Genomic DNA, 17,122 nt, shown 5'->3' with positions numbered 1-17,122 from the left:
ACATCTTCACCACAATCTTCAAAATAATTAACATCTTTCTTAGCGCAAATATTTTCCGTACACAAAATCAGAAGCTGATTCGATATGATTGAGAGCGAAAGAAAGATAAATTACATCCCGAAGATTCTACGAGACGTGCAAGATGATATGCAAGATCCACAAGAGAAGTTTTAAAGTGTGTGCTATTATTTCCCGAATTCCTACGAAAGTTTGTTAATAACAGTTGTCGGGTCTTCCTCTTTCGTCCTTAAATGTACTCAACAAAATTCGGGGCGAGAGTTCGTATCCCGCAGTTAAGTGTTCGTGACTCTGTCGTAGGATGATATAAGTGCCGACACACCAGCGATGCGCCTATTGAACCGGCTGCTCTAGTTATGAATAATGTCAAAAGTTTATACGCGATTATAAGACCTATTTCACGGGAGACATATTTCTAAATTATGCAAATTAGGCAGTGTAGTTAATAATATTCCCCTGTATCTTTACGATAATATACTTTCCTCTACTTCATGGAATACATAATACGCAACAACGCATCACACTTCCAGGGAAAACTGAATTTTTATTGAGACGTATAAAATCACATGATCGCGATACGAATTAATACAGCGAGTTAAAATCCACAGACTCGATATATAATTTATGTAAAATTAAATCAGGCGTTTTTACGTGTCATATGATAACTGTCTCTCTCATTTTCTATATTACAAAAAATATTGAGGAAAATTCTTTCGTTATCATAAACGCGCATGTACGCGCTTTTAATTGATCGTGAATTCTGTACCGTTCAAGCGACTCATTCCGGCGCCCATAATTTGAAAGTTCTGTCGTACGAACCGGTCGCGATGAACTTGTGATCGGGCGACACGTCGATGCACATAATTCTCCCGTCGTGGCCCGACAGCATCTTGAGTGGCTGCCACGTTTTGTTGGACCATATCTTGGCGGTGTAATCGAACGAGGCGGTAACCAGATATTGCCCCTCTCTCCTCTGATACTTCACGTCGGACAGTACGTCGGTGTGGGCCGGTATCGTGTACACGCAGGTTCTCTTCCGCAGGTCCCATATCTTGCACGCGTTGTCCTCGCTCGCGGTGGCTATGTGGAAGCCGTTCGGCGAAAAATCGATGCCGTAAATGTTTTTCAAGTGACCCTCCATGAACATTATGCATCTACCGGTACGCAGATCCCATACGCGGCCGAAGGAATCGTAACCACCTGTCGCGCAGACACTTCCGTCACACTGAAAACTAAGAATGAACCAGCAGATAATCGCGACTCGATACACAGTAACGACCAATTTTAAGCGAAGTAATGGCATGGTATGAATGCGAGAGAACGTACCTGATGCAGTGCACAGCCCTAGCGTGACCTTCTTGGTGGAGGACTTCCACCTGCTGCTCCAGGTCCCACAGCCGCCAGGAAGCATCGTGACAGCACGTGCCAAGGAATCGTCCGGATGGATGAAAGGCTATTTTGGAGACCCTGTGAGGCTCGTGTCCCTCCACTTCGGCCAGTGGTTCCTCGCCCATGCCACCACCCCATAGCTTCACAGTGCCTACCCGCGACATTCGTACCAGTAAAGTTACGTCTCACAATTTTGTACAAGGAAAAGACATACGTACCATCCAATCCGCAAGTCGCCATCACGCAAGTCTGTCCTGCACCGTCACCTATCACGTCCTCAGTGATCGTAGCTTTTGGATGAAAAACGATACAGTGCACCTGTACCGAGTGCCCCTTCAAAGTGCGCAACAAGGTACAGTCAGGTACGGACCACAGCTTGCACAGCCCTGACCACGAGGACGTCGCAAGAATTTTGGAATTCGGACTGAACTGGCAGGAGGAGATGGGCCTGGTGTCCCCAATCTGGGAGCAATAAATGCTCAAGGCCTGCAACTTCTTCAGAAGCTCCTGCCTCTTAGCCGTGCGAGTAGCGGTTGGTAGTTTCAAGTCCTCCCTGGCCTTTTCCAGCCGCGCCTTTGCTCTGGGCAATGAATACGCTGCAAATGCACACAAGTCGCACCAAATATTCATAAACAAAATTCTCTGCAGCTTTATTTCTCTCTAAGGATTACGTAGGTATGATTAAAGCCTACCTGCTATCCATGATCGTGCGATCTGCAGAGACTCTGGACCCTCGTGGTACCACGTGGTCTCCGTATCTTTCTCAATGGTGTGAGACGGCTTCTCCTCTTCCTCATGTTTCTTCTTAATAGCATCCTCGCCCACGCTGGCTAACAGTTCCCTCAATCTTGTCCTCCTGTCTGCAGGCCCTTCTCCGAATAGACAGATCGGTTCGCCCAGTTGCCTCAAGTGCTTTTTCACTTCGGAATCATCAGTGGAAACGTTAATCTGCCTGGCCTTTTTCCTACGTTCGAACTCTTCCAGTAACGCCTGCCGATCTTTGGACATCTCATCCTCCAGCTCCATATATTCGTTTGAGATATGTACGTTTCCAGCCGAGATGGAGGTATTCGCGACATCATTCGCGCCTGCGACATCCTTCTCCTCGTCCGTCGTTTCAACGGCAGCCGCAAGCCGCGCACGTTCCGCTTCCTCCAACGAGCCATAGTGAACAGTCTTCTGCTTCTTCACGTAAACCAAATCCTCGTCGTCGGACATGTTACGAGGTTATGTATAACCTCCGGTTTTCTCTACTTTGCTATAAGTATGCAGAGAAAATAGATTATTAATACGAGAAAATGAAATTTATAATAGTTAAAATCAGAAAGATAAAAATTTGTTGGAAATAGTTGTTAATAAATAAGAACGAGAAATCTCAACAAGTATGCGAATATAACCTACAAGATACACGAATACTTTTATTATTGATAATACCTACGTTACGTGTATTAAACTTTGATCACTAAGACTATTACGCGTACTTTTATGTATGTTTATACATAAATATATAATACAATTCACTGCCACTCTAATTATTTATTAAAGTTACGTTGAAACTTGATTTAAATTTGCTACCCGATAAAATCAACCACTCGAAAACATTTGCTGTTCTCCGTGTTATAAAGTATTATTTCTCTTACTAAATTGTATTATTTATAACATAAATTTACTCATTATATTATTAAATATTACTGCTTAAAATAAAAAATGTGAATAATTTATAATTAAATAATATTATTTACAAATAAACGAGTTTTTGATCTGGCATTAAGTCGTACTACTTAAAAATACAAATATCTATCGCCGTTGAGTAAACCGCATTCAACTACGAGTGGAGGCCCGTAGCGGCTAGTTTTGCAACTAATCTTTGAGAAAATTGCAAAGTGCTCTGCAATTGTAAAATAAGTAGTCACTTGGAAAAAATCTTCTTAGTAGTTGGAAGAAATTCTAATAGATGGCGCCCCGTTTGGCGCCAATAATCTGTTGTGTTGTCCTATCTATTTTATCTCAAAAATTAATATTTGATCTGTATATAGCTTTCTTATGTTATATTTCTAATAAATAAAATAGTAATAGATAGAAATATAATTCAATAGTAAATCAGAACTTTACTATTAATAGATATAACTTAAAGTGAATAATAGATATATTTCACATTGACTTTGTAAAATTGTATTCTAATGACTTTACAAAGTTTGTACGAAACTTTTATGTAGCTGTGTTAAATCCTTATTTTGTTATTGTTGCAATGAATTTTTCTTTCCATGTTTACATTTATATTTATTTCCTATGTAGAACTAAATATAGCATAGGTATTACAAGTGAAAGAACAAGATAATCAGAATATCCGATCGTGACCGACTGAGATTCAGAAAAACTATGTAAGGAAAGTCAGATGGAAGAAGACAAAGAGGTAGACTACAAAGAGAAATGGATTAAAGATATATACGACCTGTATGCATTATACTACAAAAAAAGACTATCTTTTTTGGACATAAACTTCTGGAAAAAATGTGATAGAAGAGGTTAGAGTCTTACAAAGATCGTGTATATATAGGCAAGAAGTAAAGGAATACGAAAGTAATTTCTACAATTACCTGAAGTTATTTTTAAAACAAATTCCTATTTAGTCAAAATTTATAAGCTCGAGATGTATAAAATACTAAATGTTTTGCGATACAAGAGTTATCAAACGTTATATTATTGGTGGCCCTGAGAAGGGCCGTTCTGTCGCTGGGAATTCACTTGGAACTCGTGTACTTGGTAACCGCCTTCGTTCCCTCACTGACTGCGTGTTTCGCCAATTCACCAGGCAACAGAAGTCGCACAGCAGTTTGAATCTCCCGGGATGTAATCGTGGAGCGTTTGTTGTAATGAGCCAGTCGCGACGCTTCGGCCGCGATACGCTCGAAAACATCATTAACGAAGCTGTTCATGATGCTCATAGCCTTGCTGGAGATTCCGGTGTCAGGATGGACCTGCTTCAACACCTTGTAGATGTAGATCGCATAGCTCTCCTTCCTCTTCCTCTTCTTCTTTTTATCAGCCTTGCTGATGTTCTTCTGAGCCTTTCCGGCTTTCTTCACAGCTTTACCACTAGCTTTCGGCGGCATGACAGACTTCTACGATCGAACTGCACAGGAACGTACTCGACGATAGAATGAAACACTGGCTGTAGCTGACGGCTATATATAACAGAACAGTGGCAGTAGGAGCGCACCAATCACGTGCGAGCAGCGATCAACGTCCGCTCTCGCGCAGCGCCATTGGTCGATGCATCGACTTGCATCAGACAAATGATAGTCTAATATTGTTAAGTAGTTTTTAACTGTTTTTATTTAAATAATTATATTGTATTTTAAACTTTTTTAATCTGTATTTGTTAAAACTCCATAATTAATATAAGACTTAGATATAAATTACTTTGAGTGTAGAGAAATACGAGTATAAAGTTTTCCGAGAAATTCTATAAACAAAAATGCTTTATGTTATAAAGAATAGCGTTACGTGTACCTTATTAACTTAAATACTATTTGTTAAAATCCCATATTTATAATACATAGATATGAATGACTCTGTATATAGAGAAACACGACTATAAGGTTTTCTGAGAAATTCTATAAGCAAAGATGCTTTACGCTACAAAGAATAGCGCTGCGTGTACCTAATTAATTCAAATATTATTTGTTAAAATCCTAAAATTAGTATGAGACATAGGTATAAATGACCCTGATGTATAGAGAAATATGAGTATTCAGTTTTTCTGAGATATTCGACAAACAAAAACGCTTTATGCTATAAAGAATATAAAGCGCTGCGTGCAACTAATTAACTCAAATAGTATTATTTGTTAAAATCCTATTTAATTATAAGATATAAACGACCCTATATAAAGAGAAATACGACTCTAAAGTTTTCTGAGAAATTCTATAAACAATAACGTTACAAAGAATAGCGCTGCGTGTAACTAATAACTCAAATAATATTAGATTTAAGGTAAATAAACTGCCTTAATTAACTGTGAGTCTAATAAGTTTCCATTATTTCTAACTTGATATTCTTTCAGTAGAGAGCTGCAATAATTCTTATTATATGTATCGATAATTGTAAACTGCAAACTATGAGAGTAACACGTTGTCAACATTTGTTACGAAGGAGATGCTGAAACTAAGTAAAAATCGAATTACATTAGCACTTTAACAATTACATTTTTTTCACGTGATTTCCTATGCTTGTTTATTATGTTTCTTTCTTGCTTGTTTCTCATATCTCATAATACAACATAATACAATCAACAAATATGACAAGATATGCATACTTTTTGCAATACTGATATATCAAATAAAAAATGTCTTTGTTTATGGATCGACTGAGCGTCCTAACTTGCCGGCCTTCACGACAGACAAGGAAGCAAAACGTTCTCTGATTGGCTGGGGACGCCGTGGTGGGGAGGAACTGGCTTGCCACGGTATAAAACCGTGCGGCCGGGCGCCCATGACGTTATTCGACCTGCTTTCGTCTCGCTGAGTAGAGTTCATAGCAATTCAAGATGACTGGTCGCGGTAAGGGAGGAAAGGGATTGGGAAAAGGAGGAGCGAAGCGTCACAGGAAGGTTCTTCGTGATAACATCCAAGGTATCACCAAGCCGGCTATTCGTCGTCTGGCGCGACGTGGCGGTGTGAAGCGTATTTCCGGTCTGATCTACGAAGAAACTCGTGGTGTACTGAAGGTATTCCTCGAGAACGTTATCCGCGATGCTGTCACCTACACCGAGCACGCCAAGAGGAAGACCGTAACCGCCATGGACGTCGTATACGCCTTGAAACGCCAAGGTAGAACTCTCTACGGCTTTGGTGGATAAACGAAGAGCAGTGGATTGCTTCGAATCAATCGGCCCTTTTCAGGGCCACAAATATCTTTGATGTTTGAATATCTCTTCCACAATATAATTTTTTATAAAGAATTTACTTCATAAAATAAATTTGAAGTTAAATATGTAATAAGCTAGAAAAGTACGTAATTACTTCCTCTTGATGAAATAAAATATTCAGGTAACCAAAGTGATATAGAACTGTCAAAACCGAAAAATGCTAGTATTACCTAGCAACGCAAAGTCAAATTTTTGAAAGAAACGAGAAGTTGAGATAGAATGTTTCCAACATTCTTACATTTATGTACAAAACCTGAATATACGAAAATTAAATTCAGGGACGATGTGTACATATACACTGTTTTTATTTCTTTATTGCTTCTATAATTAAAATTCAAGTACTACATTACAATGTTTGAGTTTTAGATGCAACTTTTCTATTACGAGCTACTAACATATTCTATCAATAACATCGTTAGTATAAATTAACAATGATACAGATAATGAAAAAAACATACATTCTACACATGTTGAATGTGCAGTATATTTGTAGCGGACATAACATATATACAGTTATTAAATATTTCTTAAGCTTACACTAGCTTAACATAGTATAAAACTTGCATTAAAATGTATCAAATATAAAACATTTCACAAGTTCGATTAAATTAAAGATTAAAAACCTATAAAGCTTTTGAGGTTATAGAGGTTAGGATGAACATGCATCTATGGATAAAACAGTCAGACACAGTCAGTTATGTGGTTCGATTTTGTTATCGACATATAACAATAATTTATTCGAATTAAATATTACAGAATATTATTATAATAAAAATACAATTACCATTTTATAACTTGTAAAAGGTATAAGAATTTAATAATTCTCGATTCTTCATTGTATTGTATAATATAACTATATTGCTTATATGAAATATAATAGATCAAAGATAATAAATCATATTTTTGCGAAATTCAGGTAATCCTTCGACTCCTTCGATCCTTATAATCCTTTGAATAAAACTTGATAATCTAACGAGGACCGGTTGAATTTAAGTACATTTGAACACGCTCTGCACAAATACGATATGCAAATTCAATGTTCTTAGGCATAATAGTGACTCTTAAACATAAATAGCGAAAAGATTAATGTTTTCGAATAGTCCAACACACACACAACACACGTAACACGTACACACAAAAGTATGTTCTACTAGTTTCTTGCAGTGCCAATAACGTATAAAATCTAAAAATAGAGAACCAGTTTTGAAAGCTCGAATAATTTCAGAAACAAGACATTGGAATGGTAATTTATTAATTAATAATTTTATGCTTTTTTAATAACGACGAACTCCACAAGCTACTATTCAAGCCACGTGGTACAATCGTGTATTTGGAACGTGTATAATCGATCTCGCAAAACCACGTACTTTTTACCTCGATAACTACAGTTACCTAGAAATAAAACCTTTTTATGGAATTTGCAAAATCATCGGTATGAGGTATCCACAAAAGGTTAGGGAAAGCGATTTCAAGGAAACAAAGTATTTGCTGGCTACTCAATATTTCCATTGTCTCCTTATTAGGGAGAGTTGCACAAAGTCCGGTTAGGTGAACCGATGGTTAAAATCAGTAGGGCGCAAACTAAAAAAAGGCGTGAAATGTGAATTCTTGGGTTTCCTTACCTTCTGTTAGGCTAGGATGTTGACGCCCTGCTGATTTTAACAATCTGTTTACCTAACTGGACTTGGTGAGACTCACCGTAGTCAACGCTTAATATGTACATAAATTTCCAAACAAGATTTAATTCAGATTCTTTACTTTTTTAAATATGTCATTTTAGTTCGAGAAACAATTTGTCAAAACTAGAATAACACATTGGAAAACGCATGTAATTCATGAACGCAGGCTGTCCATGTACTTGCTACGTTACACACTAATTTACAAAGGGTGCTGTTCATCATCTGTAATGTGGAAGGAACATACTACAACCAGTTTGCTCACACATTCATATTCTCTGAACTTTTAGGTCTATTTTGCACAATGGAAGAAGTATGCTATTCTCGTAGGGAGAATGACAAGGGATACCGTTATCTATCAAAAATCCCCTTTCGTCTCTAACCGAAGAAGCCATCTAGTGAGAGAAAACTCGTGCTTATGCGGCTGTGCGCCGCTAAACACATCGCGATCGCGATTGGCTGCAGAATTGGTGGTGGGGAGACACGAATGCAGCGTCCAATGAGAGAACGCGGTAGAGTTATGATCGCATGCTTCCGAGAATAATATTCCCTTCCTTATACATGATAAAAGCTCAAACACGTAAAAACATGTCAGTACTTGGTTATAAATTTATTCTGTATGAAAAATGAATTATAATTATAACATACGCAAAAAATCGAAAAGAGAACAGATAAAAATATCTAATTCATAAAAAAATATATATATATGTTAGAAGTTTTTATATATGTTTTTAACCGTATTAAAATTTCAATAATGCTAGTTATATTAAAATATGCAGAAAATTTGTTGCAAAAAGTAATTGCTTGCTATTCAAATACCCTTTTATTAAATATTAAAGTTCTTTTATCTACATTAAATATATATAATAAATATAAAAATTTTTTGTATATTAAATATGCAAAAAAATATGAATAAAGGATGAATAAATTTATATTTAAAAATGTGCTTAATGAATCAGACATACTCAAATGTGATTGCATTTCATATGATGATACAGTGATTCTTGACACAATATTTACATCGTTGAATATTCAATCGCGTTTTTATATGAATATTAACTCTGTGATAGTACACATGACTATATAAGTTACGAAAGTAACTTAAATCAAAACTTCCAACAACTAGTTCATTAATAATTTTAATAAATGGATTATAGAATGGATTATTATTCAACATTGTAGACTATGATTTAAGAAACATTGCTGATTATAAATTTTATTTAGGCTTTTAATTTAACACATTAAATGTAGTTTGTAGTTGCAAAATATGCGAATTAATATAAACGTAATTAAAAAATGCATATTTTTAAAGATAGAATTAGCTGGAGACTTATTACTGCTTTTCGCAGGTATACTCAATCATGCTCTAGAATCGATGTTCATTATGCAAACGATGATCATGATATCTATTCATATGTAATGAGAAGATAGTGTATGATACTTATATGTATATTATTTTATATGCTAAACCTATAAAGAGAAAATCAACGAACATTACTCTCAATACTATTTTATTTTTGAAATTGTAATTTCGCAAAATATCCCATGTATATGTGTATATGTGTATATATATATATATATATATATATATATATAATCTTATTATACATATTATATATCGTTATATATACTTTCTCACAGGTACATTAATATTTGTTCATATATAATTTTATCACACATTATGGCTCTCCGAGAATCATAACGTTACAATGTGACATAAGACATGTACAAATCACGCAAAACACAATAAATTAAAAATACATTATTATACATCACAGTGCTAATAAAGAAAAATGCTATTTATGATATAATATATTCGCAAAGAAATGTCATGTTGAAAATATTTATCTAATATACCCGTTGTAAAAAGTCTTGATTAATGGACTGTGCCGAGGAACACATTCAGAACGTTGTACGCACGCTTAACTTCTAGTATGAGAAATTATATTTTTCAGTGTTAATTGAAGAGATGAATTATGGAAAGAAGATATTAATTAAATCAACAAGTACAAAAGATGCACAGAAAAATTTATATTTCGTAAAATGTTTATAATTTTTATCGGGTTATATTGCGATTCGGATTCTGCATTCTCTCAGTCGTGCAGTTCGACGACTTGAAATTAATTTGGACATCAAGTCGCATGAAAAACTCGGAAATTGCACAAAGGTAGCTGTATCGCATTTGTTTGTCATTCGTTAGATATTATTTTATATTAATATTAATTCCTATACGTTACTTAGCTACCTTGTCACATGATTCGTATAACAACAGTAACGTTCAACTACACATGAGCGAGCGAGGTGTTACAGGAGGTCAGCTCGCGCTGATTTCGGTATTTTTCACGCAAATTTCATGATTATGGGCATAATATAACGCTACAGTCATACCCGCGGTCCTCTCGATAATTAATAACATTTTGCAGCATTCCGTAAAATTATCTGCAAATATACTTTGTAATCGGTATTCACATTCTGTTGCACTAACGCTTGTATTCCGCTACTCGCGAAACTTGAATTATTCGACGTATATCTGGAGCCTCGGTGAAGGTAGACTTTTGCGATCGGTTAGCACAGCTATCACGACGTTCCATGAACCGCATAACCGTATCGTGCATCGATAATTACATTATTTATTAACTTATTTCTTCGGTTGTATCGATTCTCGCGAATGAACTGGGTGCGTGCATCGCACGGAACCGCGTTAAAATCGATATTTATCGTGGAAAAGTGCACGATAATGCACGTCAAACGAAACTAGCTACTTGCTGCTACAACAATAAACGCGTATTACATGATCTTCATTGTGCAAAATATTGTTTAAACAATGAAGAATTGCTGGCCGCTCTTTCATTCCCAGTGACATGTTACCTGCAACATTGCGGAGGCCTCTCTCCATGGTCCGTGCTCACCCTACAAGTGCGCCGCGCCGAGCGACTTGCGAAAAAATCGTGAACAGCATCTGATCTGTGAACGCTACGACGAGAGAGAGGTTATATTTGTACTTCGTTTACGAACAAGTAATCTCGCACTTCGCCATGGAAGATAAGAACGCATCTGGTAATGCTGCAGCTGTAGAGAACACGGCTGCTTCTCCGCCAGCCAAGAAGACCGCCAAGTCGAAGGCGAAAGCCCAACGGCCGAAGTCGAATCATCCGTCAACCGCCGAGATGGTAACCACTGCCATCAAGGAGCTGAAAGATCGCAAGGGCTCGTCCGTGCAGGCCATCAAAAAGTACATCGCTTCGACGTACAAGATCGATGGCGAGAAATGTGCTCCCTTCATCAAGCGATACCTGAGAGCAGCGGTTACTTCCGGCGCGGTGGTGCAGACCAAGGGGAAGGGTGCGTCTGGCTCCTTCAAACTTCCGATCGCCAAGTCTAACAAGAAGACTACTAAGAAAGGACCTGCGAAGAAACCAAAAACACCCGTTAAGAAGGCCCCGGTTGAGAAGAAGAAGCCGCCGAAGAAAGCGCCCGCGACGAAGAAGGTCGAGGTAGAGAAGGTAGCTGAGAAGAAGCCAGCGGCGCAGAAGAAGACCGCTAAAACAGCAGCGGCAAAGAAGGTCGAGGCCGCAGCTAAGCAGAGGGCTGCCGCTCAAACGAAAAATCTTTCCAAGACTAAGAAGGCTACCAAAGCCCCGGCTGCCAAGACAAAAACACCCAAACCGAAGACCACTAAGGCAACGGCTGCTAAGACTGGCAAAGCAGCGAAGAAATAATTTTCTGATTTTAAAACTGGCCCTTTTCAGGGCCCCAAATTATCATACGTCATGGAACCTCTCTCTCACTATTTCCCTCAACAACTGATATTTCCTTGAAAATATAATTAATAGTCAAATTATTTAATTAAAACCAACTTTAAAAAAACTTTGTGTTTAAACAAAGTAGCATCTACATGCAACTCGTGGAAGACGATCCGTCGAAATAAAAACTTTATTTGAGCTCGTTTTATCGAATAACCTCTAATTAGTTTGAGCTGCTTTGAATTGAACATTGAATTCCGTTTTATGTTTGTAAAATGGGAAATGTTTATTGGAAATTTTTCATTATTTCAGCAATAAACTCGCTAACATGGAAAGTAGAAATCGTTTTCAGTTGAAATGAAAGTTTTGAATTGAAATGAAGAAATTTTGGGTTAAGTAGTCAATATTTAAATAAAATTTGGGGTGGATATACAAATAAAAATGTACCATATGTTTGAAAAATAAGTTCAACCTAACCTAGATAGGCAACTAGATAGAATATTAGCTTATATTAACAGGCTGTTGAAGCCTAAAGTAATAGTCGACGTGAAAGCGCCATCATACAGATGGAACGACAAAATGTAGTGATCGACGTTACCGACACATTGACATTAGGGATTCGATTTTCAGGCACATGGGATAATAAAATAACAAATGTTGGTGTTTTCTTGTTGGTCGCATCAATTTCAGGACAGACAGCATTGCTATAAAATTGAATATTTATTACATATAAATAAATTAACAAACATTTTATGCTATACAAACTTTTTAACGACATGTTGGTGTAATCATTTTTTATTATAATTAGCTGCGTTCAGCAAAGAAAGCTGCTTTGCAACTGCTGTAAAAATTGTGAATCTGATTGGCGTATGCTTTTAGATTTAATCAAAATTAAGAGCATACGCCAATCAGATTCATGAATTTTACAACAGTTGTAAAATAGCTTTTTCTGCTGAAGCTGAACGTAGCCAATGATACACAATTTTGCAGACAAATATAGAGTGGATGTAAGAGGCTTATTTAATCAAATTTAATATGCATTGGCAAAAGAAATATTGATTATATTAATCGTTCATTAAAGATGGACAAATTATGTTTTGATAAAAAGTTATATTTATCGCAATAGATAACATGTTATACATATCTTTTAACTAGTAACTTTATCAAGGAATGATAATGAACTAACGAGAGAGCACCTTCTGGTAGGAATCTGCAGAACTAGTATCTAAACTTTCCTCAGTAGATATCTTTTCATATAACATCGAAATAAAAATATAAATTAAATTATTAAATGATATATTTAAGATAATAATTAACTAATTAGTTTTAACAAAAATTTGAATTTAAACTTTGTTATACTAAATGATTTTTATGTAAAAGAAGAAAAAAGTTACGCAACTGGCCTTTATGGAATTTAGGAGATCCTGCAGTCTGTCTTACCGACGAATTGACGAATGTTAATTTTTTTTATTTGTTATACAGAATGATAAATCCTTTTCTATAATTATATGTTTATCATATTGTGTCAAAAAGGAAAATGCAGAGATCGAAAGAGGCTGCTGATGTAAAAAGACGACTACCTAATTGCAAGTGCTTGGTGCAGCGAAACTCGGATCACTGAATATGTCAAGAGAGACTTTGAGTAACCACACTATTTTTAAGCCAATAAAATCTGAATGTTTTTCTCGCGATTATTCATACGCCGCGGTCGTCTCGAGTCATACGGGGCTACGAAGTACAGAGAGACTCGCATTGTTCCAATTACTATATACGCGCATCTTCGACAAGTAAGCGGAGTCGCGTCCGAAGGTCATCGTTATGCGAGAGCGATGAACTCCCTCGGAGAGTTGAACAGTGTCCTCGTCAAAGCGAACATTTTGCGCGCGTTGCGAGGGGGCTAGTTAAATCGTTCGGATTATTTATCGCGAATCTCGAGTCGTGAGTCGTGTATGCCGGCATACACTGAACGTACATATATACGTGTCCTTCCCTCACGTTTCCCATTGGCACGACCGTCATCTTCCGTTTATGACACGCGATATCAGGTATCGCCGTGTACATGCGTACATGACGCGTATTACAAGCGGACGGTCGATTTCCTCGACATGTGTCTATGAGCTATACGCGAAAGATTTTTCTCCGTGCTTTTTATTGCGGAGAGATTTCATCGGACAATAATTATGCGCGCGTTCGCGTTCTTCGCGTCTTTTTATCGGCACACTCGACGTAGATATACGCAAATCGGAGCGGGCTGTAAAACTTGGGAATAATCACGTCGTAAATGGGTCGTCGTCGCGCCTGGCCGTGCAACTACTGGTCTTTTTACATTCCTCGGATCTATAAAGTATCTTGGATCTAGCCGCTAATAAACCGTGTCTGGAATCTTCCGACGTTAGCGGGGACATTCTTTACTCCAGGTGCCAGCGTTCTCTCATTAAATGATTTCCTACTGCTATTTTCTGATAAGAGATACGCTGCGAGCGGCCTTCGTGACCGTCCGATCTTCCTTTCGAACGTGTGAAAGTTATTTCGTGCATCGCGAGCATAAAACGGATATGTTCCATGAATCGTTACGGACGAGATGACATAGACACAGATCCAAGTGGGCCTTGACCGCAATTACGGGCCCCGAAATGCGACATCGCGTTCGATCCTCTCACAACACATTCTCCTCCACATTCGCTCCTCTTACGCAGTCCCCCTTTCATTATTCGGCTCTGTTTTTACGCGTTCTTAAATGGCGCTCAAATTGTCGTAATCGTCTTTGGATCGACGGAAAAAGTAAATTACATAAGGAGCTAGGTACGTTAGAGCCAGCTGTCCCAAGTAATAATGTCGCCGTGGCATGTGCAGATTTGCGATCAGTCTTGTAGTGAAAAAAAAGGAAAACTAAAGGTGCTATTTTCATGCTGACGCTCGACGCTCATTTTTAGCGTCAAAACGTCAAAGGTCACGTGATCAAAATTAACGCTGGATAATGGTCAATTTTGATCACGTGACCTGTTTTGACGCTAAAACTGAGCATCGAGCGTCAGCATGAAAAAGCACCTCAAGAGAATAAGAGATTGTATTAAGTTTTCCGTTGCTTATTGAAGGTATCAGTGGTGCCTGTATGCGTGCTTGTTCACGAATGCGCGCACAAGTCCACGCATTCTACGTGCCACTCCCTGCCAGCTGGCCAGGTTCTTTGTTCGCTCGTTCGTTGAGCAAGAGCCCAAGAAACGGGCCGGTGCTGGCGGGAACCCGTCAATGCCATCGAGTTTGAGTGTCCTCACACGTGGCGCACGTTGCGGCGTCACAACCGCGTCGCGGCAAGGATTTAAGGGGATGCTGGAGTTGCTAGTGAACTATTTTTTCACTATAGCGATGGTAATTGCAGTTTCGAAAATTCTCTTTATTGCTTGTGCAGAATAAAAAATCCTTTTCCTCAAATGAAGTATAGATAGAAAGAAAGTCCGCTCTACAGGACTTTATACTCAAAATGGAAAAAAGTTAAAAACTTGCATTTGTCTTTTCTAACTTTCTTCCATTTTGAATATAAAGTCCTGTAGAGCGGACTTTCTTTCTATCTATACTTCATTTGTGGAAAAGGATTTTTTATTCTGTACAAGCAATAAAGAGAATTTTCGAAACTGCAATTACCATCGCTATAGTGAAAAAATAGTTCACTAGCAACTCCAGCTTCCCCTTAAAGATCCTCAAACTTGAATTGCGAGGTACTAATCGAAAACTCGCCGACCGGTAGCTATTTTGCATATCGAATCAATAGTAATAAAATCCTGTCGATCAAGAAAGGAACGCGAAAGGACGATTTGCTATTTTGTTATATTTCTATTTTCGACGGATTTACATGTTTTTCATATTTCAACTGCGTATTTCAAGTCAGCGGGATATTAGCAATGGTAAACTTTCCATATCTTCTCTTCGAAGATGTAGCAAGTCGAGTTTCTGGAAACGTTCACTCGTATGATCCGCGTGTTTGCATAGATGACTACATAAGTGCTTCAGGATTTTGGAACGATGGCTGGCTTCGGCGTCAGCTTCACTGACGGCTGATCATCGGGTGTTGCACTCAGGCTTCAGGCAATGTCAGAATTACCAGAATGATTGTTCCTAGCAAGAGCAATAAGATCTTTATTTTTCTACGAAGAAGTATAATGTATTTCGTAATGTACGTATAGCTCGATTGTCTACTTATGCGACGATTTTACGAAGATTCACGAGAGTTTCATTATTTATAGGAAGTTCAGGATTACGTATAAGACATCAAAAGAACATTACTTGAAATGCATGAAATGCGTTTTCGTGTATGTACAAGTGAATGTGGGGTAATAAAGGCACGACGCGTTCACTACGGTTAAAGATAAAGTAAAATGTATAATCTCGCATGAGAAGTCGTGAGTACAAACAATTGTACAAAAGCGTTTAAAAGAGTATAAAAAAAGAACATATTTTATATGCACACGTAATAAACTCCTTTCGATATCTCGATAATTTTTATTTTAGTTTTATTATTGTGACATCTATACATTATACAGCATTTTATCGATTTCTTGCACGATTATAATGGAAGCCAAAATTCGTGATGTTCTTTCATAAATCATTTATAAACTAACATTGTAACATTTCAAGGATCGGACGCGGCGGACTCTCTCTCTCTCATCGCGCGATCATCTCTTCACGTTCCTCGTGGCGTGTGTGGTAACTGGGTGACTTCACGCGGCCGCCTTGTCCCGGTATTACACCGGCCGCCGCTGGTCTAAAGACCCGAAAGAAAGGGAAAGTCCGTCGGAGACCGGCCGCGAACTTTAACGCTCTCAGTCCACGGAAAGCGAGCGCGCGTCTGCTCGCATCGTGCGCGAGCCAGCTCGTAGCTCGAAGCTGAACGACCGCGGCTTCTCTCGGTGTGACATCCGCGCGGTGATCGCGCGTGTGAAACGCGGAAAACCGAAAATGCGTGCGTGCGTGTGTGCGTGCGTGCGTCCACGTGCCAATCCGTCGGAATAGTCGGTGGCGCGCGGCGCTGCTCCACGTCGTGACACCCGGCGCGTCGTCGGGGGTGCATCGCGGCGCACGCACTGAGAGGATAAAGCTCATCTCGCGGCAGTGATCCGGTAACGATGCGGTCGATCGCGGACGTCGCGACGCGAAGCTCGGGAGCCGTCGAGATATAGCGGAAGGTAGGGTGGAGAGGATGTGCTATATATCGGTTGCATTGGCACCCGCGTCTGCTTGCACCGAGCAGCCAGCTGCAGCTGCTGTGTCTTGCGTTGTCGTACAACAGTCGTCTGAGAGAAGAATTTGTTGGCGATTTCGAGTTGTGTCATTTAGTTTTGGACCCGTCAACGTGTCCGTCTTTCTGTCTA

At 38.5% G+C, this 17,122-nt stretch overlaps 4 protein-coding genes across 7 annotated transcripts; 2 read left to right on the top strand and 2 right to left on the bottom strand.

Moving 5' to 3' along the window:
* Positions 1-542: 542 nt before the first annotated feature.
* LOC105280752 (U4/U6 small nuclear ribonucleoprotein Prp4) lies at positions 543-3,269 on the bottom strand. Of its 4 annotated transcripts, none has more exons than XM_026971762.1 (5): positions 3,150-3,269; positions 2,100-2,665; positions 1,626-2,003; positions 1,345-1,558; positions 543-1,250 (listed from the first exon to the last, which is right to left on the bottom strand). In XM_026971762.1, the coding sequence occupies exons 2-5, from the start codon at positions 2,623-2,625 to the stop codon at positions 797-799; spliced, it is 1,572 nt and encodes a 523-aa protein (XP_026827563.1). In that variant the 5' UTR covers positions 2,626-2,665; positions 3,150-3,269; the 3' UTR covers positions 543-796. The 4 variants fall into 4 exon arrangements, with proteins under 4 accessions (XP_026827563.1, XP_026827562.1, XP_011339816.1 ...); XM_026971761.1 differs by lacking the exon at positions 3,150-3,269 and adding an exon at positions 2,842-3,119; XM_011341514.2 differs by lacking the exon at positions 3,150-3,269 and adding an exon at positions 2,846-3,119.
* Positions 3,270-3,666: 397 nt separating this feature from the next.
* On the bottom strand, positions 3,667-4,568 carry LOC105280750 (histone H2B). Its single transcript, XM_011341513.3, has one exon. The coding sequence runs from the start codon at positions 4,518-4,520 to the stop codon at positions 4,149-4,151; it is 372 nt and encodes a 123-aa protein (XP_011339815.1). The 5' UTR covers positions 4,521-4,568; the 3' UTR covers positions 3,667-4,148.
* Positions 4,569-5,860: 1,292 nt separating this feature from the next.
* On the top strand, positions 5,861-6,776 carry LOC105280749 (histone H4). The gene has a single exon (XM_011341512.3). It carries the CDS (start codon positions 5,957-5,959, stop codon positions 6,266-6,268), a length of 312 nt encoding a protein of 103 aa, XP_011339814.1. The 5' UTR covers positions 5,861-5,956; the 3' UTR covers positions 6,269-6,776.
* A 4,183-nt stretch (positions 6,777-10,959) lies between these two features.
* Positions 10,960-12,086, top strand: LOC105280748 (histone H1-III). The gene has a single exon (XM_011341511.2). The coding sequence runs from the start codon at positions 11,049-11,051 to the stop codon at positions 11,730-11,732; it is 684 nt and encodes a 227-aa protein (XP_011339813.1). The 5' UTR covers positions 10,960-11,048; the 3' UTR covers positions 11,733-12,086.
* The last annotated feature ends 5,036 nt before the right edge of the window (positions 12,087-17,122 follow it).

Source organism: Ooceraea biroi, chromosome 8, assembly GCF_003672135.1.
Source record: "Ooceraea biroi isolate clonal line C1 chromosome 8, Obir_v5.4, whole genome shotgun sequence".
In the NCBI taxonomy this organism is placed as follows: Eukaryota; Metazoa; Arthropoda; class Insecta; order Hymenoptera; family Formicidae; genus Ooceraea; species Ooceraea biroi.
The sequence above is the reverse complement of the archived record's forward strand: the minus strand, read 5'-3'. Positions and strand labels throughout refer to the sequence as shown.

Excerpts from the sequence above, each read along its gene's own strand:
- LOC105280752 (XM_026971762.1), bottom strand. The coding sequence starts at position 2,625 with ATGTCCGACGACGAGGATTTGGTTTACGTGAAGAAGCAGAAGACTGTT. Across the intron at positions 1,559-1,625 it reads GGCGACTTGCGGATTGGATG|GCACTGTGAAGCTATGGGGT; the intron begins GTACGTATGTCT and ends TGTCGCGGGTAG. Across the intron at positions 1,251-1,344 it reads AGGGCTGTGCACTGCATCAG|TTTTCAGTGTGACGGAAGTG; the intron begins GTACGTTCTCTC and ends GTTCATTCTTAG.
- LOC105280750 (XM_011341513.3), bottom strand. The coding sequence starts at position 4,520 with ATGCCGCCGAAAGCTAGTGGTAAAGCTGTGAAGAAAGCCGGAAAGGCT.
- LOC105280749 (XM_011341512.3), top strand. The coding sequence starts at position 5,957 with ATGACTGGTCGCGGTAAGGGAGGAAAGGGATTGGGAAAAGGAGGAGCG.
- LOC105280748 (XM_011341511.2), top strand. The coding sequence starts at position 11,049 with ATGGAAGATAAGAACGCATCTGGTAATGCTGCAGCTGTAGAGAACACG.